This window comes from Carcharhinus amblyrhynchos, chromosome 12 (assembly GCF_965287045.1).
Source record: "Carcharhinus amblyrhynchos chromosome 12, sCarAmb.v2.hapA, whole genome shotgun sequence".
Lineage (NCBI taxonomy): Eukaryota > Metazoa > Chordata > Chondrichthyes > Carcharhiniformes > Carcharhinidae > Carcharhinus > Carcharhinus amblyrhynchos.
This window is the reverse complement of record NC_137335.1, coordinates 62,110,692-62,132,748: the sequence shown is the minus strand read 5'-3', so window position 1 is coordinate 62,132,748 and position 22,057 is coordinate 62,110,692. Positions and strand designations below refer to the sequence as shown.

The 22,057-nt window shown below is 43.6% G+C and overlaps 1 protein-coding gene and 1 long non-coding RNA gene across 3 annotated transcripts in view; one reads left to right on the top strand and one right to left on the bottom strand.

Annotated features, from left to right (window-relative positions):
- Nucleotides 1-22,057, bottom strand: part of LOC145351034 (uncharacterized) — a 137,672-nt gene that overhangs the window by 11,879 nt on the left and 103,736 nt on the right. The gene's annotated exons all lie outside the window — the stretch shown is intronic.
- The window catches only part of LOC145351033 (endothelial PAS domain-containing protein 1-like), a 153,330-nt gene that overhangs the window by 121,162 nt on the left and 10,111 nt on the right, over nt 1-22,057 (top strand). For both annotated transcript variants that reach the window (XM_080200632.1, XM_080200631.1), the window contains exons 8-12: nt 9,314-9,461; nt 12,134-12,357; nt 14,611-14,819; nt 17,974-18,084; nt 20,018-20,499. In XM_080200632.1, coding sequence (XP_080056758.1) covers nt 9,314-9,461; nt 12,134-12,357; nt 14,611-14,819; nt 17,974-18,084; nt 20,018-20,499 — 1,174 coding nt within the window. The remainder of the gene's footprint in view (nt 1-9,313; nt 9,462-12,133; nt 12,358-14,610; nt 14,820-17,973; nt 18,085-20,017; nt 20,500-22,057) is intronic.

Sequence of the window (22,057 nt, the reverse complement as noted above, 5' to 3'; positions counted from 1 at the left end):
CCAAGATAAAAACATTTAGTAGAACAGTACAGCTCAGGAACAGGCCCCTGGGCCCAGGCTGTTGTGCTGAACATGACGTCAAATTAAACTAATCCCTTTTGCCTGCCTTTGGTCCATATCCCTCTGTTCCTGGTATATCCATGTACCTATCTAAAAGCCACTTAAATCCCCCCTATTGTATCTGCCTGTACCACCACTTCTGGCAGCGCAATCCAGCACCTACCACTCTCTGTGTAAAATATTTCCCCTCACATTTCCTTTGAACTTTCCCCATCTCATCTTAAGAACATGACCCTTAGTATTAGACATTTTGGCTGGAATTCTCCAGCTGTTTACGCCGGCGGGATTCTCCGGTCCCCACCCCATGTGTTTCATGGTGACGTGGCCAACAGGATATTTCCAGGTCTCTGCTGATGCTGCTTTATCATCAGCTCAGAAAAGGCATATGGCCAGCAAATTGTCAGCAACTGTCCCATGTCTTTTACTTGCCAGTATTTACATAACACAAAAATATTATGTTTGCATATTGGTCCCAATTCTACAAAGAAACCCAAGAAACTATTTAATAAAGGCCCAGATTTTTGCTCGACTCTGGTGTGCGGAGTCAGGAGGAATTCCCAGCTTGACGAACCTGACTTTTATAAGCGTTCATCCGCAGGTTGGACCTTCAGTCAGGGGGGTACACAGCTGAAACAGGAATCGGGGTAGACGACCCTAGAACAAATGCACATGCTGTCATGTGCAAAGTTGGGCTGGCTGCAAACTTGCCTCTGTGTCCTGGCACTGTGTTTAAATATATATAAGATAATACTGAAACAAAAATATCCCTCTTACTCTTACCCCTCCTTATGCCCCATTCTTGCCAACCCACATCCCTGTCTGCTCTCCACCCATGACCCCACCCGCTACGATACCCCCATGCCAACTTAGTGCCAACTCACGGCCCGTTTGCCGTTACCTCCTCCATGCCAACTCACCTACTATCTTTGACAGTTCATTGACAGCATTAACAGTTTTTGGATAGCTTTGATGGGCTTGACATTTCCTGGCTAATTTTGACAGATGACCGTTCCCTTGTAATTCCTTGATGGTTGAGTAGCTCTTCAATAGTTCTTTGACAACTAGACATTGCTTTGATAACTAGAGAATTCTTTGAGAACTGGACAGCTCTTTAACAGATCCTTCAAAGCCAGATAGTTCATTGACAGCTGGGCAGCTCTTTAAAGTTCCTTGACAATGAGATAATTCCTTGACAACTAGACAGTTCCTTGATAGCTGGACAGTTCTTTAATAGTTTGTTGACAGCTAGACAGTCCATTGACAAATGAAAGACTCCTTGAGTGCTTGACTGTTCCAATTATTGGTGCCTAAAATGTGCATAGTCATGTTCACTTTTAACAACCCCAAAGAGTTTACCTCTCCAGTGGTGTGCCAAGACCTAGTCCAAAAGGGTACCTTACCTCTCAAAAGCATACCTTGGTCATCCAAACACATCCAGCAAGTTTAGACCTCCTCTTACCTATTCTACTCTGTGCACTCCTGTTTTTCCAAAATCCCACTTCAGTGGAGTCAGTTAGTGATTTAAATAGCCAGCTGCCATCACAAATCGTGCATGTGAAATCCTGGCCTGACTCTGGTCCCATTCCCATGAAGATGGGAAAAGCCAACTTTGGTGGCAGGACTTGGACTTTACTGCAGGATTAGTAGTGGTCAGGTATGCAAATCAGGAAAAATTATATTAAAAAGTAAAAATTGTAGGACCCTGAATCATGGAATAAAAAGATAACTGCAGGGAAAAGGGAAATAAATAAACATACCCAGACTGTAACACAAAAATATTCCAAAACAACTGATAGATGATCTATCTAGTAAACTTGATTGTCTTTACTTAAAACAAAAAATAAATACTATAACCTTAACTGTGGTGCAACTCTGAACAATCAGAACGTGGTCTCAATATGTGGAAAGAAAACTTGCCAACAGGAATGATATAATAGTAAAAGAGCTGTTTACTGTAAGGTGGGCTTATGACTGTCCCTCTCTTCTGGTAGTTAACTGTCCCCAACCCCCTCCCTGCCCATTCATTGCATGTGTAGACTTCTTCACACATGCATACACATCTGCACAAGGAGGGACTCTTAAATTGGGAACAAAATGCTTGCTTGTGGACGCTTATGGGCGGCATGGTAGCACAGTGGTTAGCACTGCTACTTCACAGCTCCAGGGATCTGGGTTCGATTCCTGCCTGGGGTCACTGTCTGTGTGGAGTTTGCACATTCTCCTCGTGTCTGCGTGGGTTTCCTCTGGGTGCTCCGGTTTCCTCCCACAGTCCAAAGATGTGCGGGTTAGGTTGATTAGCCACGCTAAAATTGCCCCTTAGTGTCCTGGGTGTGTAGGTTAGCGGGATTAGCAGGTAAATGTGTAGGGATAGGGCCTGAGTGGGACTGTAGTCGGTGCAGACTCGATGGGCCGAAGGGCCTGTTTCTGCACTGTAGGATTCTATGTTCTACTTCTCTTTTGTGCAACCTCCCTAAAACAACCTGATTGAAATGGTCCAACTCAACACCCTGTTGATTGACACACTGTGAATGCCTATTTAAGAGCAGCTATTTAAAAACAGAAAGGAAAGTGGGGGAGGGTGTAAAATGGGTGGCCAACCCCTTGTTGCTGGCCTCCTTCCTGATGGGAACAGTTCAGATTGACCCCTTAGATTCAGTTTATAACATTTTCTGTTCCAATACTGTACATTGAGAAAAAGTAAAGAATCCATAAACAATGAAACTGTTCCAATCATTAAAAATACTGTCGAACCGTTCAATAGTATAAAAATGAAGGAATGGTAGAAGTGAAAGTATATATAGTTTCCTCAAACTTATATAAACTACTAAAGCAATTAAATTGCAGATATGTTCCCGACCATTCAAAAAACCAAGTTGGCAATTTATGCAGTCCTGTGAATTTCCCAGAATTTCAGGAGTATTTCTCTGATGCAGCTGTGGGAAAGTACTAAGTCCGGATGTTTTCCCATGGCAGAAAGGAAGATTGACATTCTATCATCAGACATCTTTCATACAACTTCCATAAGTCAGCAAGTTGTTGAAAGCAGTTATCAGAAATGACACTAACAGTATACTGTTGCATATCAAGCACACATGTGCGCAGGGACTATTAGTGAACCAAAAGGTTCGGGCTGAAGCATTGGAAAGTCATAGAGTCAGTCCCACTCAAAAGTCCATTCAGCCCATCAACTCCATCCTGGCTTTCTATAGAGCAATCCTGTCAGTCTCCTGCTTTATCCCCATAGTCCTTCAAGTTTATTTCCCTCAAATGTCCACTATATTCCAAACAGTTGTACTTCAAGTAATAAAGGACAGAATTCTCCAGTCTCGCATGCCCTGCTACTGCTGCCAGCAAGAATGAGGAATTTGGCACTCAGCCAAATCTCCTCCATTCATGGCAGCGGGACCGGAAAAATACCAGCTGTGACTGAGGTCTGAGAATTCTGGCCAATCTAAAGATCTGTGAAGGAAATTTTGATGGAAAAAGTGAACATTGGCGGGATTCCAAGAGACTGAGAATAGGCATATGAATTGATTCTGTTGAAGAATGGTGAAGAAGCCATAGCTGGCAACTACAGACCTCAGAAATTGGAAGAACTCTGGAATCAAATGACCAGGGAAAAAAATTGAGACCATATATATAGATAATAATTAAATAAATGACATCCAACATGGATTTAAAAGGAGTTCATAGTGCCTTTTTTGAGGAGATCATATGCCAAATTGAATGGATGGGAACAGGGAGAAGTAATGAGGAGCATGAAGTATTGAGCTTAGAATTTCAATTGGTTTTTAACAATATATCTCATGGGAAACTCCTTTTCTGGTTACCAAGAATAAAACCAAGGCACAGATTAACAACTGATTAAATGTAAGGATGCAGAAGGTTATCAATGAGGGGAGATGGGTCACGTTAAGGGGAAATGTTGAATCAGTGGGATGGGCACAGGGAGAAAACAGTGTGATTTCTGGTACATGTAACTGAATTAAAAATCACAGTATCATGATAGTTAAATGTGCAAAGGGTCATGCTCGGTGATTCATATACTGAAAGGTGGCAGCCAAGATATTAAGAAAGCTCAATGAGGTTCCTACCTGGATTATTAGGTGGCAAACATTATGAAGTGGCAAAACAAAATTGAGGGTTGAATTAAGACAGGGATTTGAATAAAGGAATGAGTGAATAAATGTGATTATAATTATTTGCTCTACTTTATTAAATCAATAATTTAAATCAATTATTATCAGCAATATTGTGACACAGTAAGCTGTGTCCCTTCCTCTGAACCGGAAGCTTTGGGTTCGGTCCCACTCCAACGCTTTTTTTAGAAAGATGGAGTTTCCTACCCCCTCATCCCAGTTGGTGGAGAGCTCATTGCTGCCAATACTGGTTGCCCCACAACCAAGCAGCATTAACTGGCTGGAAGTAGGATTTCCGCCAATCAGTCAGGAGGAAGTCACATCTCAACAAGCTGCCAACCAATTTGATTAATTTGCACCTCGCTAACCCCAGCAATGCCAGGAGCTTCAATGGACGCAGTACCCAGAGTCTTAAATCCCACTTTCCAGGACCAGGTCAATTTTGGGGGTTTCAGGGCGAAGAAGGGCAGTGAGACCCGGGGCTGGTGAGCAGAAGTGGGTTGGGGATGTTGGCGGAGAGGTTAAGCAGGGTGGAGGAAGCACCCGATGTTGTAAGGAGGCCTTTGATGGAGGCACACTCCTGTTCCCCTTTCCTGCCCAAAGCCTGAGCAGGGTCTTTTTCTAGACCTCCTTCTACAGCTGAAATTTTCCTGCCAGTGTGAAAGTTGAGGCTAGGCAGGAAATGGCCCTTAAATGGTCATTAATTGACCATTTAAGGGCTTAATTGGGTCTAGGTCTTGCCAAGCCCGCTGTAAGATTGTGGCAGGCTTTGGCAAGAGGGAGCCCAGCGCGAAGGCCATCCAAGGAATTCTATGCCCCCCCTTCTGCCTGCAAGCCCACTAGTGGGGAAAAATAAAATGCTGCACCTAGATCTAATAGCCATGGAAGGTGCATTCATCACCTGTCCCCATACAGCTGTTACAGTGCAAGACAGGATATTGATTAAGAAATAAGAAAAACTTATGATACAGCTAATGTAATATTAATGGGGAACTATAAATCTTCTTATAGGCTGGGCAAATCGAATTGGCAAAAGTAGCATGGAGGGAGTTTATGGAATATGTTAGAGACAGTTTTTTAAAACTGTACATTGTGAAACCAGGAAGGGAACAGACTATTTTAGATCACTTTGGGTAATACTTTATATCTTACCAAAAATATTCCAAGTGATAAACGTGTGTGAAAATGGGAGGGTCACATTGTTTCAGTGAGCTCCCAGACACAATCATATGGCATTTAGAAAAAAAAAGAGACAAAGTGTGATTTTTACCACTAGGGGAATGGATGGAGACTATTCAAGCCAGGAAGGCGACTGCTGACCTGTATAGGTTCTATTGCGCATGCAAGTATACAAAGTGCACTGGGAAGTCTGTCACTCCCCCATCCAGCTCCCCCCCCCTCCCCTCCCCGCTATGGACACCCCTGAACCCCAACCCCATGATCACCACCACGGCTGGTCACTGGCCCCAGCCAATGACCCCAATCTTTACTGGCCTGGTGGGAAGTACCATGGTGCCTGTTGGGCAGTGCCAGGCTGGCACTGCCATAGCTCCAAACTGGCACTGCCCAACCCTGCCCCCATCTACCAAGTGGCTTCAATGGCCTTTGGTCTACTGGCGAGGCCATCATATCAGGTCCGCAATGGTGGAGACCATACAAGATCCTTGCTGGTGAGGACCTCAGCAAATGAGTCCGGACAACTAACACAACCTAATACACATTAAATCAGCCTCGTGCCCTTAAGGACGATCAGCAGCCCAAGCAAGTGGAAGGGCCAGATTGCCTGAAGTGAAGCGTGGCTGGCAGCTTCAATGTGAAAGCTGTGTGATGCTGGGCTGTAAGGAGCAGAAGAGGATAGCACACAATGGATGCACAAAACCGGACCAGCAGCCAATTCCTCATGCCCAGCACTATCCCTTTGATCAGTCCACAGGTGATTTACAACCATTTATAGGTGGATGGCCTTAGGCTTGCCATTTGGTCCTTTAAACTGAACTCTGCATATGCATTTCATGACATTGATCTTGTGCTGTGGTCTTGCCTCCTGGGAGTAGACAAACTGTTGACACAGATGCCGTGTTTCACCTGCAAAATTCAAAACGTTTCTAAAAATGGCAGCTTCCTAACTCAATTATTACTTCCATTGGCTCCCTGCTGTTCACAGAATCATAGAATACTGCAGTACAGAAGAGACCCTTTGGCCCATTGAGTCCACAGTGACACATGAAAGGCCCTGACCTGCCTACCTAATCCCACTTGCCAGCACTTGGCCCACAGCCTGGAATGTTATGACATGCTAAGTACTCATCCAAGTGCTTTTAAAGGATGTGAGGCATCGTCCCAGGCAGTGCATTGCCGACCGTCACCACCCTCAGGGTAAAGAAGTTTTTCCTCAAATCCCCCTTAAACCTCTCACTTTTAACCTGTGTCACCTTGTAACTGACCCTTCAGCTGCTCCCTATCCACCCTGTTCATGCCCGTCATAATCTTGAACTTTCAATCAGGTCTTGCTTCAGTCTTCTCTGCTCCAGAGAAAACAACCCAAGCCTATTCAATCTTTCTTTATAACTTAAATGTTCCATCCCAGTCAACATCCTGGTGAAACTCATCTGCAACCCTTCCAGTGCGATCACATACTTCCTATAATGTGGCAACCAGAACTGCACACAATACGCTAGCTGTGGCCTCATCAAAGTTCTATACAACTCCATCATGACCGCAGTACCTTTGTAATCTATACCCTGATTGATAAAGGTGAGTGTGCCACATGCCTTTTTCACTAGTCTATTAACCTGCCTTCTTTCAGAGATCTATGGACAAACACACCAAAGTCCCTTTGTTCTTTGCAACTTCCCAGTGCCACAGCTTTCAAAGTATAATTCCTTGTCAAATTACTCCTGTTGTTGGAAAAATAGCTGTCACTCCCTGAAGCCACCTCCGAAAAAATCGACATTTTCCCTTCTAAATTTCCTGCCACCATCCTACCTCCAAACCGACTTCCACAAGGGTGTGAAAATTCTGCCCAAGCTGTCTGCAATGGGATATAATTAGGTATAGGAGGTAATAAAAATGGAATATAGTTTGAGAAAATGACAGGTTATTCACTTTGATAGGAAGAATAGAAAAACAATGCTAGCAAACTATTAAATACTGCTACCCAGAAGGATTTGGGGTTCTTTGTACATGAAACATAGGAGGCTAACATGCAGGTATGGTTATGAATTAGGAAAGCAACTGGTATATTGGCTTTTATTGAAAGGGGACTGGAATACAATCCTCTCCAACATCTTTAACAGGAACTGCCTCCAAAACTGTTGAAGAATTAGCACAACGTAGATGCAAAAATGGGAAACCAATGACGTGTCATTCTGGGAGGGAGAAAAGAAATAGGTTTAAAGGCTTTCTTCATCTGAACTTACCTTGTGATGAGGTGTAGCTGATTTTCGGAAACAGCACTTCCAAGTTTCCTGTTGTGTAACTGTATTCCGGTGGCAAATTTGACCTTGATAATATATTTAGGAATTTATTCATACCATTAGAAATGTTCAGACTTCAACTGGACAACATTCCTCAAGATAGTTTCCAAAGAGATGGACAATGGGAATATCCTTCAGCTCCACTGTTAGAAACTTTGAGTTGGTGGTTGGAAAATGCACATTGGTTTGGGTGAAACTGTGAATATATACAGCCCATTGTATTACTTACCCCCAGTAACCATTTGCTGTCTCCTGGTAATATAATGACTATGTTGAGCATTATAACAAAATAATGTAGGAACAGCCTTGTGTATTCAGAAGTGATTTACCAAAAGTTCAGCCCTTTGAAACCTCATTTTAACCATCCTAATTAGGCTTTGAGTTTCCTGCAAGTTCAGAACATGGCTCGTATGAGGAATAAAGAGGACATTTCTGGTTCAAACTTAGCCACGGGAACCATCCTGTTTCCCAGTCAATGGCCTTGACAAAGGCAAAGAGGGATTCATGATCTGAATTCTGGATCTTACTGGATGAATAATAATAATTGAGGGATGGGGCTGTAGTACATCAAAATACGAGTGAAGAGAGAGATAAGAAAACAGCAATGAAGTGAAATTATCTAAATTAAAATAGAAAGACTTTTAAACCCTATTTGATGGATATAATTTATCCTTAATTCATTCAGCTGTCTCCATTAATGACCCATGTTCTACAACTAATGCTGAATGAATACAATTTCAAACCTTCTGTTTGTTTTAACTGTGCACTTCTCCTTTTGATACCTAATTTAATTTCTCATCTGACAAAGCTTTTATCCTCAATGGTGGGAAATCTTTGAAGTTTCAGTGGTGGCAAAAGAAAAAAAATCGAACGTCTTAAATTAACAATTTCTGTTTATTCTGTATCCTTTGTGTAAGGTGCCCATAAGCAACAGTTTTGTAGATCAGTCGAAGGCAAACAGAGATCAGCAGCAGAGTTTAGCTTCCACATGGCAATACTTGCGTAATCACTGGCCTATCTGATCGGCAAGTATCCTTCTGGTGACATTGTGTGCTGCTTAAAACAAGATTACAGCAATAACAAGGCCTTCTGGAAAACAAGTAACTGGAGCATGGCACACATTGAGATTTCACTGATTGCGACCAATGTAATTATCCTTTAAAAACACAATGATAACTACCAGATTACGGCAGCCTATCAAAACTCACATTGGATCAAAGTACAGTTTAGATTACAAAGTAACAGGTTCATAAGTCAGAAAATAATGCTGTATTTATGTACAGCATACACGGAGAAAACATCGTTCAGAAATGCTGAATGCAATTTTTCTGGTATTTTAATCTTTTAAGTGTTTTTAAAGTGTGCAAGAAGCTGGAAGATATATTTTAATAATATTTATACACACAACATGGTAAAGAATAGCCATTTCTATTCAGACCACAAGCAAAAAATAGAATACAGAGTTTCTTGGGGACAGTATTTAGTGTTGCTGTTGTCAATGTTATATAATCAAAGATTTATGCAGAATACATGATGAATTGCAACATATTATTTATACATAGCAGCCATCAGCACTTTTTGCGCAACTAAAAGAATTAACTGGAGTGATATCGTTTTTCTGTATTTTTGTTTTAAAAGTGTGCACGAAAGGTCAAGCAGTTACTGGCCAGTACCGGATGCTCGCAAAACGTGGTGGATATGTGTGGGTCGAGACCCAAGGGACTGTCATCTACAACAGCCGTAACTCTCAGCCACAGTGCATTGTCTGCATCAATTATGTCTTGAGGTATGCCTGCATTATTACACAATTGATTCCAGAGCCAGGAAGCTAAGGACAGGATTTCTGTCTTGAACTAATCCTATTTTGATGTCTATAAGTCTTCTATTGTTCTTGATGTGGTGAATTGAAACATTGGTGAATTTGTCATCTATTGCACAGTATTACTTTCTGGGGAACGTCTGAGTGGACTTTCTGCAACCCTGGTGGTGAAAGGGAGTCAGTTTTCTGCAATCATGGCAAAAATAGATAGTGGGCGATCTGCAAACATTGTGGTAAAAGGGAGTGATTTTTTTTCTGCAGCCCTGGTGACAACATACCCTTCTGTACATAGAATGAGGTGAGGTGAGACTGACAGCCCTTGACACCAAGGCCACATTCGACCGAGTGTGACATCAAGGAGCCTAGCAAAACTGAAACCAATGGGTATTAGGGGAAAACTCTTCGTTGGTTGGAGTCATACCTGGTACATAGGAAGATGGTTGTGGTTGTGGAGGGTCAGTCATCTCAGCTCCAGGACATCTCTGCATGAGTCCCTCAGGGTAGTGTCCTAGGCCCAACCATTTTCAGCTGCTGCATCAATGACCTTCCCTCTGTCATAAGGTCAAGAGTGAGGATGTTTGTTGATGATTGCACAATGATCAGCACCATTTGCGACTCCTCAGACACTGAAGCAGTCCACGTTCAAATGCAACAAGATCTGGACAATATCCAGGCTTGGGCTGACAAGTGGCACACAATGGCCATCACCAATAAGAGACACTCTAACCACCACCCTTTGACATTAAATAATATTACCATCACTGAATCCTCCACTGTCAACATTCTTGGGGTTACCATTCATCAGAAACTCAACTGGACTTGCCACATAAACAGTGGCTACAAGAGCAGATCAGAAGCTAGAAATACTGTGATGAATAATTCACCTCCTGACTCCCAAAGCCTATCCACCACCTACAAGATACATCAGGAGTGTGATGGTACACTCCCCACTTGCCTGAAAGTGCAGGTCCAACAACACTCAAAAAGCTTGACACCATCCAGGGCAAAGCAGCCCACTTGATTGACACTACATTTTATAAACATCCACTTCCTCCATCACAGCACTTAACAGCAGCAAAGCACTATCTACAAAATGCACTGCAGCAATTCACCAAAGATGCTTAGACAGCACTTTCCAAACCCAGAACTACTTCCATCTACGACAAGGGCTGCAGATACATGGGAACACCATCACCTGCAAGTTCCTCTCCAAACCATTCACTGTCCTGACTTGGAAATATATCACCATTCCTTCGCAGTCACTGGGTCAAAATCCCAAACAGCATTGTGGGTCAATCCACAGGACAAGGACTGCAACAATTCAAGAAGGTGGCTTACCACCACCTTCTCAAGGACAACTAGGAAAGGACAATAAATGCTGGCCAGCCAATGATGCCCATGTCCTATGAATGAATAAAAAAAAATTTACAAAGATTCTTTAAGGGCTACAAGCAATTTAGTCAAAAATGACAGGACACCTAACAGGAACTGTTTCTTGCCTTAAAAAAACAAAATATTTTAAAAATAGAAATACAGAATGGTACCTAGTCGCACCTGCATATGAATCTGTAAGAGTGCTGCAAATCATTTTATCACCCACAGTTATTGAATAGACATGTTGCTAATATCCAAAAGTTGTGTTCAAATATCATTGAAGGAGTAACATTACACTTTAGAAGAAATTTGATTTAATCAGAGAAAAGATTTGGATGTCTGTGTATGTAGAGACAAAAAGAAAATTGAGGTCATCAGATGTGTAAAAGCAAACGTTTTTACAATAATAGTAACAAGGCTATTTCCTTGGTACATATCCCCGCTGAATCAACTTTTTAGTGTTGAGGACAGAAAGAAAAATACCCAAGAGCTGAACAAGTCTTTTGACTGAATACTTACTGTGAGTCATTTTACCAATCCCAAATCAGAACTAAGACCTTTTAAACTATGTTTCTATGTTTAACCTTAATTTGCTGTCCACCTTTATGAAGATGAAAATGCACATTCTATATGGAAAGATCAATCATCTCAAAAGTACAGACAAATGAGCTGGAATTTTACCGTCCTGCCCGCCACGGGAATTGAAGCAGGTGAAGGAGGGACCATGGAAAGGTCCATTGACCTCGGGCAGGATTGGGACAAGCGAGGATATAAAATCCCACCCATGGTTTACAAATGGACATTATCAAAGATCTTAAAGCAGCAGTGAAATGTCAGCCATTGTATTTTTGTGTGATCTTTCTGTATTAAGGAAAAGACTCACACTGATTGACAATGTCAACACCAAAACTGATTGAAAACAAAATGTAATTATTCACATAAACTCAGCAGGCCATGAGAACCCTATGGCGCAACGTGAACATGAGCAAAGAGCTCTCCTAGTATCTGGGCCAACATTCATGCAAACCAAAACCAGATAGTTTTTTCATTCATTCAATGACCACATGCATGTGGAACCTTGTGGTGCACCAGACAGGCTACAGTGGTTGTCAACATAACTGTGACTACAAAAGTCACTGATGATAACTTGCCTTGGAATGTCATGAGAATGTGAGAATATGTTAAATAAATGCACACTGTTTCTTTCTCTTTTAGTCTACAATACTGTTTAAAAAAAATCTGAAACAATTGTTTTGCAATTTCAGTGAGATTGAGGAGAATAATGTTGTGTTCTCCATGGACCAGACAGAGTCTCTGTTCAAGCCTTGCCAAGCTATGAGAAATATGAATGGGAAGCACATCAATGGAGCTCCAATGCCGGATGATAGTGGCCTGCTGTTCAGCAAACTGAAGGAAGAACCTGAAGAACTAGCACAACTTGCTCCGACACCTGGAGATTCCATCATTTTACTTGATTTCGGTATCAATGGTATGGAGTTAAGAACAGTTGTAAATTGTTAGAATTTAAAACATCAAGATGTTGTTAAACTTCAACAATAGACAAACCATGGGGTGATTCTCCGACCTCCTCAGATGACTGGCAGGAATCCCTATCCCGGTGAATGGTCCGGCAGCCAAAAATCGGGATTTCCGACGGTCATGAGGGTTCTCGGGAGTCACCCAACCCGCCCCGCTGGCCCTGATTGGGTTCCCACCCAGAGTGGGTGGCAATCTAATAATTAGGCAAATCCGTTGATTTGAATGTTATTAGCGGGTTTGATAGCCAATTCACCAGCCTTCTGCCATTTACCCGCGTGGCAGCGAAATTGCACCAGGCAGGCTTTGGCATTCCTACTCACAAGCAGGGCATGGCCTGCTGGACCTTGAGAGTCCAGGGGAGTGCCATCAGCCCCTCCGAAAATAGGGGATTTCTCTCTCCCATTACTCAAATCACAAGCCACCCCTGGCCCACAACCATGCAGGCATGAGAGTGACCCAGCCCAATCCCCCCTCAGCCCCCCTTCCCCTTCAGGTCACCCATTCATCTCCTTTAGTCCATGTGCATTGGCAGTGCCAACAGTGCACTGCCCCCCCCACCCCCCGCATTGACATCCTGAACTGGTGCCTTGGGCCCCAAAGGGGGCACGAGGAAGTAGGTCCAGTGGCCATTCGCCTCTGTGTTGCTGTCAGGCTGCAGAGGAAGGGTCTCTGTAGGATCATAGGGGTTGACCTCACCACTCTCCACCGGTATAGGGTGTTGTGGCTGGACTGTCCCTTCTAGCCCTGGCAGACCTCAAGATCACCCTTGATGTGATGATTTCAGGCAGCCCTGTGATCAATATTTGCGTTCCTGCCTGTCAGCTGTGAAAATTCTGAACTGGCCTGGTCATTATAATCTCCATGCCCCACCTCCCCCCTCCACCAACCTCTATTCTGCAGCAGAGATTTTTCTTTCTATCAGAAGCTGCAGGTGAGAGCAGATTCATTTGAACACCTCTAAGAGAGGACTTGTCCCCAGTCCAAGACCACCCAACCCACAGGACCCCTGAGTGACCCTCTCCCTGCAGCCTGGCAGCAGGAGAGGGGCAAATGGTCACAGGACCTACCTTCTTGAACCATCTCGGGGCTCAAAGCGCCAGGCTAGGGTGTCAGTGCCACGAAGCAAGGGACAGTGCACTGTGGGCCCGAAAGGGTTGGGGGAGGGGGGAAGCGTGCTGTAGAGGATCTGAGTGGGAAGAGGACTCGAGTGGGAGGCCTGAGGGGGAAGGGGCCTGAGTGAGGGATTTGAGGGGGAAAGAGAGCTGAGTGTAAAGTCTGGGCCGTAGGGGCTAAATAGGGGAGTTTGGGGGGAGTGATGATGAGAGGGACTCTGGGGGTGGGGGGGTAATTTGAGACGAGAAGGGTCTGAATGGGTGGATGGGTTGTGTCGGGTCCCCTCATGCCTATGTGGTGTTGCTGGGCAGGGGGAGGGAAGGGGGCTATCTCTTAGTTGTGAGTGGGCAGCGGAGGATGACCTTCTTTGGTGAGGAGTTAGTGGTGCTCTCCTGGTCAAAATGGGCAGGGAATACCATTTCACTCCTTGGGGGAAGGGGCAAGTCCGTGGGTGCGGAGATTGGGTGCAATTTAAAAATGGTGGTCTGGTCTCGAAACTGGCAGTATGGCTGGCTTGAAATGAGCTTATTTGCATCTTTCAGGTGGGTGAATCCCACGTGACAAATGCTTTCAATGCCAGTGGGGAAGCACTCTGGTCTTCCCACCAACGTGGGCACTTAGCCTCGGAACAGGAGAAGCGGGCCTCATATCTGTGATTGTTCACAATCAAGTGTGCTATAATTTCAGCTGTGTATTTTTAGTGAGGCAACCAAATAGAAAACAGGCAAGGAGAGAAAAATGGGAAGAAAAACAACTCCGACTACCCTCATAATCTTTCGACTAGAATCATAAGAGATCTTAGCATGGTTTGAGATTGCTGTATTGTGAGAGGGAAACTTATAAAGGAAGCAAATAATAAAATACGGTAGGCACTGATAGATAATGCAAATTGGGCAACATTTCTATTCGAGCCTTCATTGCAAAACAATGTGAATTGTCTCAGGTGCAATCAAAATGATTCATTGTACAACCATTGTTGGGTGCCCAATTTATCCAAATCCTGTCAAGGTGGCAAATTATTAGAGTCATTTTGCTTAGTGGCGAAACAACAATTTCAACTAATGTACTGTTTCTTTGTCATCTTCACTAGGAACCCAGCAGTTCAAGGAAACACCCCTTTATAATAAGGGTATTATCCCACAAAACAAGCCGTGGCCAATGGAAGTTACAAAGCCAAGCGTGAAAGGTCCTGCTGAGCTCAGCAAGCAGTCGTCACCGGACTTGCACACATTTACTGTGCCACAGGTGCCATCAGGCAACTCCACTCCGCGCACATGTAGCAGCACCTCTTGCTCCTCAGTAAGTGACCAGACAAAATTACTGTCGCTCGACTTCAGAACTGCAGCAGCTGTAACTCACATCTATATAAAATGTTTAGTCTAGAACATGCCACACTGGGGGAATGGGAAGTGGAAGAGAAAATCAGTTAGTTAAACGAATAGACACTGTACCACAGGAATAAAATTAAGAGAGGTTGACCAAAGATAGGTCAAAACAACGCCCAACTTCGTTTCCATCTTACTCCCCCTTAACATATAAATCCCATTCTCGGTACTACACTTGATTTCCAATATTCGCCTGTCCTCCAGCCTCTACAAATTTCAAATCGCCCAAAACTGTCACTTCCATCTGTCTTGCAACAAGTTCTCCATCAAACCCATTTTCACTGGCATGTACTCGTTTCTGCCTCAAAGGATTGAATTTGAAGTTCTTGTCTTCATCTACAAATCCACCCACTGTCTTGCCTCACTCTGCATTCTCTTCCACATTTTGGCACCCTCTAATGGTGTACGTTCCCCTCACGTCAATTTCTCCCACCCGCCCCCACCATTTTGCCTCACACTTTAAACCTCTCTACCTAAAACCCACCCTTCATTTGATCACCTTCAACAGACTTTTCAAAACACATCATTTCAACCCGGTTTTTGGCTAACTCTCTCCAAATTCCTTGCTTTTCTTAAGCAGGATGTATGGTGTAAATGTAAGCTTTTAATAAGAGAAAAGAAACACTGCAGTTGGGATTTTCTGGCCCACTCGTAGTGGGAACAACCACAAGAGATTCAGCCACCTAGCCAAAAATCCATTGGATGTGTTCTTACCGACCGTTCCTGCCATGCTCCCATTAAAGCGAGGTCAGAGAATTTACCGCCCAGCCAAATCTCCGTTCATTGCGGCAGAATGGGAAAATCCTGCCAGCGTGAACGGCTATCACATTCTGGCCATTGACTTGCATCAGTTCGAAGGATTCCAGCAGTGAGTAAGCCCAGAAAATCCCATCTTTATACCCAAGAGTGCTTAGGAACTGCATTCCAATGCAGGCAGCCAGGAAAGCAAACCCTATTCAGGTTTCTTAAGGTCTCCCGGGTGGATTGGGAGGGCCGCCACATTCAAAGACACTCAATACTTGATGAGGAATAGGGAAAGGAGATGTGGAAAAGACAGCAGCTGCCAACCCCACTCCCACTCCCTTCTCTCCACGACTCCTATCCTGCCATCACTAACCTGTGGCCTCCGTCCCTTGGTGATCCTGGCCTCAGATAGGTGCATTGCCCACAGCAGCCACGGCTCCCCCTGGCGCTGCTAATCAATGTACAATTGTCAGCAGCTCGAGGGATGTGATTTCCACCCCTGGTTCCTTGTGCCCTAAGAGGCATTTAATGCCAGCGGGCCTTCCCAAAAGGAGGCACCACAGGGCTCTTTCCAGCTGTCCATTAAATGCCATACATTGCCAATAGTCCCTTGACCAGTAATTATGTGATGCTGCTGGGTATTGCATGCTTCTAAATTTATTCCTGTAGTGTGTGTATATCCAAAGGATTGAAAAGATCTTTATGAGTGGTACTGAAAAACACAATTAGAATTTATATCTCAAATAGTTGTTAAATAAAGCTAAGTCTAATTCATACCATAGTTGTGTGCAAATTAAGACCTTAAACCATAAGACATAGAACATAGAACACTACAGCACAAACAGGCCCTTCGGCCCACGAGTTGCGCCGATCACATCAACACCTATCTATAACCCCCAATCCCATAAAACCCCATACACTCATCCAGGAGTCTTTTAAAAGACCCCAGCGAGTTCGCCTCCACCACCACTGACGGCAGCCGATTCCATTCACTCACCACCCTCTGAGTGAAAAACTTACCCCTAACATCACTTCTGTACTTTCCTCCCCGCACCTTAAACCTGTGTCCTCTCGTAGCGACCATTTCAACCCGGGGAAATAGCCTCTGAGAATCCACCCTATCTATTCCTCTCAACATTTTATAAACCTCTATCAGGTTGCCTCTCAACCTACGTCTCTCCAGGGAAAAGAGACCCAGTTCCCTCAACCTAACTTCATAAGGCATGCCTCCCAGTCCAGGCAACATCCTTGTAAATCTCCTCTGTACCCTTTCAATAGCTTCTACGTCTTTCCTATAGTGAGGCGACCAGAACTGCGCACAGTACTCCAAATGAGGCCTGACAAGGGTCTTATAAAGTTGCAGCATTACCTCCCGACTCCTAAACTCAATCCCTCGATTTATGAAGGCCAGTACACCATACGCCTTCTTGACCACCTCTTCCACCTGCGAGGCCAATTTAAGAGTCCTGTGGACCCGGACCCCAAGATCCTTCTGCTCCTCAACACTACCAAGACTCCTGCCCTTGATAGTGTACTCATTCATCCCGTTGGTTCTGCCAAAATGGACAACTACGCATTTATCCGCGTTGAAGTCCATCTGCCACTTCTCCGCCCAGTCCTGCATCCTATTTATGTCCTGCTGCAACTTTTGCCATCCTTCCAGACCATCCACAACACCACCGACCTTTGTGTCATCAGCGAACTTACTTACCCATCCTTCCACTTCCTCATCCAGGTCATTTATGAAAATGACAAACAGCAAGGGTCCTAGAACAGATCCCTGGGGCACTCCACTGGTGACTGACCTCCATTCAGAAAAAGACATAGGAGCAGAATTAGGCCACTCGGCCCATCGAGCCTACTCCTCCATTCAATCGTGGCTGATACTTTTCTCATCCCCATTCTTCTGCCTTTTCCCCATAAATAAGTTTTCCTTCGTGTCTGTAGCCACAGAAATATAAATTCTCTGAAATTAAAAGGATATTATGCTTTAATGTTACTTCTTAGTCTGCCATTACGATGTTCTTTTAGTGCTGGTGGGGTGAAATTTATCTCACATTTTGTAGCCATTTCCACAGTGGTCTCTTAAGTTAGTTAGAATTGCACTACCCGATTATTTTCTCTATATCATTGTTTTTGAAACCAAGTTCTGAAAAACAACAGTACCTTCATTCATTGCACCCAACAAAGCTTTAGAATCAGACCTGTGAGACAGCTGTAAGTGATGCTTGATACCATTTAGTGAAGAACTATAGTAAAGGGATGAATCAGATTATTCATCAGGACAATACATTTCAAAACGTTTCTTTACTTTGCAATTGTAGCCAAGTAGCCCTGGAGACTATTACAGTTCCTTGGACAATGATCTCAAGATTGAACTGATTGAGAAGCTTTTTGCTATGGACACTGAAGCAAAGAAACAATGCAGCACTCAGGTTAGTTCATTAAAATAAACACAAAATAACCATTAAAATAAGCTGTGTCACTCAGTCAGAAAGGTTCCTTGGAGACAGCTTGGAAGACAAGAGCATCTGTTGATTAAGACACACTTAGGTCACCTCAGGTTTTCTTAGAGCATGATTATTATTTTTACTATGCAACAAAGGCGTTTGGAGAATGAGACTCGCCCTTAATTTCTAACCACTACGTGAACATTTATAGAAATATGATGAATATTTTGAGAATGGCGTGGGTTAAAACACACAGGCAGAATGGTACCACATCCTGTTTCAGTAGCCTTTGACATGTATCCTAAAATATTAGTATTGTTCAAAATTATTATATCGAATTAATTGGAGTATTGCCGTTCACGTTGCTTTGCTTCAGGGTAAAAATGAAGAGTCAATGCGCAAAGAGAGAGGTTGGGAGTTATTGTAAAGCAGACTTCCTCTCACCAGTACAATGCAAGTGACTCCCAAGTGCAGTGTACTCTCCACAGTTTTGTGCATTGTTAACTCAGTATTCAAAGATTTGCAAAAATCTACAGGGTAGACAATGTATATCCCAAAACTTCTTGGGATGTCAAAGAGTAGCGCACAAAATATAAATGTTTGTGAGGCAATAAATAATAACTTGTAAATTTAGAGTAAAATGTTTACTTTTTAAATCTTCAGCAAAGCAATATCTAGTAAAACAAATAAACCCTAATTATGAATTCAGCCTTTTACATTTAAGTCTCTAGAAAAGTAGATTTATTTTTAAACTATAGGTTAAAATAACATCCTGTAAAATAATACTAGGTTTTAAAATGAGACATACTTGCATGGATGGTAATATGCTGGAAAACCCAATATTCAGATGTGTAATGTCTTTTTGAGCTAAGAGAGCACTCACCTTAATTTTACCCTTTATAGACGATTTATCCATTCAGGTGTTTTCACCAGCAACTGGACTGCACAGTGGTTAACACTGCTGCCTCAAATCACCAGGCACCCAGGTTCAGTTCTGGTTTGTGTGTAGAGTTTGTAATGGTGCCCTCTGGCATTGGCACTCCACCCCACCAAAAAAAAACACACACACATCGCCTGACCCTCTGGGGAGCCCCGATTGCCCCACTTTCACTCCAACAGGGTCGGGGTGCTAGCGCCCTGGAAGTGGGGAGCTGCTGTAGTCTCTGCTGGAGTGAAATACTCTGGTGGGATGGGAGAGGCTAGCAGGGCTGGAGATTAAAAAATTAGCGCAATGGGATGGGAGAATTGCCCCCCACTTATTTCATAGCCAACTTCTCAATAAGGTAGCTAAATGCACTTTGAGGGGGAAGAAAAAAATCAAAGATAAATTCCAGTCCACCATTACTATTCCCAAGGGCATTGTTTCTGAAAGCATTTAAAAGCACGTTGTAGGTTAGCACTGCTGCCCCACTGTGCCAGGGACCCGTGTTCAATTCCAGTCTGGGGTGATTGTCTGTGTGGAGGTTGCACACTCTCCCGTGTCTGCATAGGTTTCCTCCCAGAATCCAAAGATGTGCGGGTTAGGTTGGTTGGCCTTGATAAATTGCCCCTTAGTGTCAGGAGAACTAGCAGTGTAAATACATGGGACAGAGCCTGGGTGGAATTGTTGTCGGTGTAGGCTCGATGGGCCAAATGGCCTCCTTCTGCACTGTAGTGATTCTATGTTTTCTTTTTCTTTATTTTGTATGGTGGTTGTGACCAGCTTGTTCTCAAGCTGGACACTCCTAGCTAACTCTATCCTGCTTCTGACAAAATTGTACTACTCTTGAAGGCAATTTGTTTTCATTCAGTTTGCTGTTAAGCTAAGAATAGTTTACGCATCATAAAATGTGTAAAGCTAAGCAGTCTGATACAAGTTTCAAGTTTCCCATACAGAACAATCTGCACTTCACTCACCATCCTTAATTTACTGTTCCAGGCGGAATTGAGTGATCTGGACCTGGAAACTCTGGCTCCCTACATTCCTATGGATGGGGAAGATTTCCAGTTGAGTCCAATCTGCCATGATGAGCAGCCCAGCTCTGAGAACTCGTCGCGAACGCAAGAGTATTCCACCAACATGAACAGCATGTTCCAGTCATACGCTCCAAACTTAGTGACTTCACACAGACAGATGATGCTCGACAAGTACAGTCCCCAGATGACGTCAGTAAACAAGAGCAACCCCACCTATATTCATCCACTGTCATACAACACTGGAAATGGTGTTACTCTGCCACCTTACCATGCATCTGTAAGTACTCCAGCATCCTTGATGGGAGGGAGATCAAATATTTCATGGCCACCCGATCCGCCTTATAACTCTACACCCAGAAAATGGAGATTAATGGATCAGAGAACAGGATCATTGCCTGGCATCCCACCTGGCCAACCGGTGCACACGTCACTCTGTAAACAAAGGTAAAAGGAACAATGGGAAAAAAATATTACTGCACTTTATGGACTTTCAAATGCTACTTTAGACACTCCCATATGTTTTAGGGAGCGGTTCAGAAACAATGGGGGGAGTTTTCCAGCTGTTCATGATCTGGTTGAGTGCCAGATTCTTCATCCTTGCTCGCAGCGGCGGTGGTAGGACGTGAACAGCCAGAAAATTCCAATTAAGAAATCCCACATCTTCCACAGTCATTTCAAAACTGGAAGTGCTAACCCCTAACAATTGTACACTGATACTCAATGCATCGTATCATTTGAGCACAGTTCTATTCACGATTATTTAGAATTTCCCTGTCGCTCCACAAATTCTAATCCTAAAGTCGGATTTCTTGAAATTCTGAATTAAAATATGGGCCGGAATTTTATCGCCCCGCTCACCATGGGAATCGGAGCGGGCGAGGGGATGGAACATGGAAAGATCCATTGAACTGGAGTGGGATTTTACGGTTTGCGAACGAGCAAGACCATAAATTCCTATCCTTGATCTGTACCTGAAAACCTATCTTCCAGTTGAAGCAAATTATTTCTCACTGTCCTCTCACAGTTATTTATTTTCAACTGAACTCCTGAAGCAAACACCATAAGACCACAGACTATAAGACATAGGAGCAGAATTAGGCCACTCAGCCCACTGAGTCTGCTCCGTCATTCAATCATGGCTGATATTTTTCTCATTCCCATTCTCCTGCCTTTTCCCCATAATCCCTGATCCCATTATTAATCAATAACCTATCTATCTCTGCCTTAAAGACACTCAATGACCTGGCCTCCATAGCATTCTGCAGCAAAGAGCTCCACAGAAAAGTTGTGTAAATTTAAGACTCAGACCATGGTGGGACCTCCTACGGTCTAGAATCCTATGGTCTAGCATGATAGAATCCGTCATCAAAGAAGAAATAGTGAGGCACCTAGAAAAGAACGGTTTGATCAAGCAGACGCAGCACGGATTCGTTAAGGGGAAGTCGTGTTTAACAAATTTATTGGATTTCTAAGAGGATGTGACTAGTGCGGTAGACAGAAGGGAACCGGTGGATGTGGTGTTTTTAGATTTCCAAAAGGCGTTTGATAAGGTGCCTCACAAAAGGTTGCTGCAAAAGGTTAGGGTGCATGGAGTTGGGGGTAAGGTTTTAGCGTGGATAGAGGATTGGCTGTCTAATAGGAAGCAGAGAGTTGGAATCAATCGGTGCTATTCTGGCTGGCAGTTGGTGACTAGTGGAGTGCCGCAGGGATCGGTGCTGGGGCCTCAACTGTTTACCATTTACCATTTTACCATTTAGATGATCTGGAGGAGGGGGCTGAGTGTAGGGTAACTAAATTTGCTGATGACACGAAGATGAGTGGAAAAGCAAATTGCGTGGAAGGTGCGGAAAGTCTGCAGAGAGATCTGGATAGGCTGAGTGAGTGGGCGAGGACCTAGCAGATAGAGTATAATGTTAGCAAATGTGAGGTTATCCACTTTGGTAGAAATAATAGTAGGAGGGATTATTATTTAAAAGGTGAAAAGCTGCAGCATGCTTCGGTA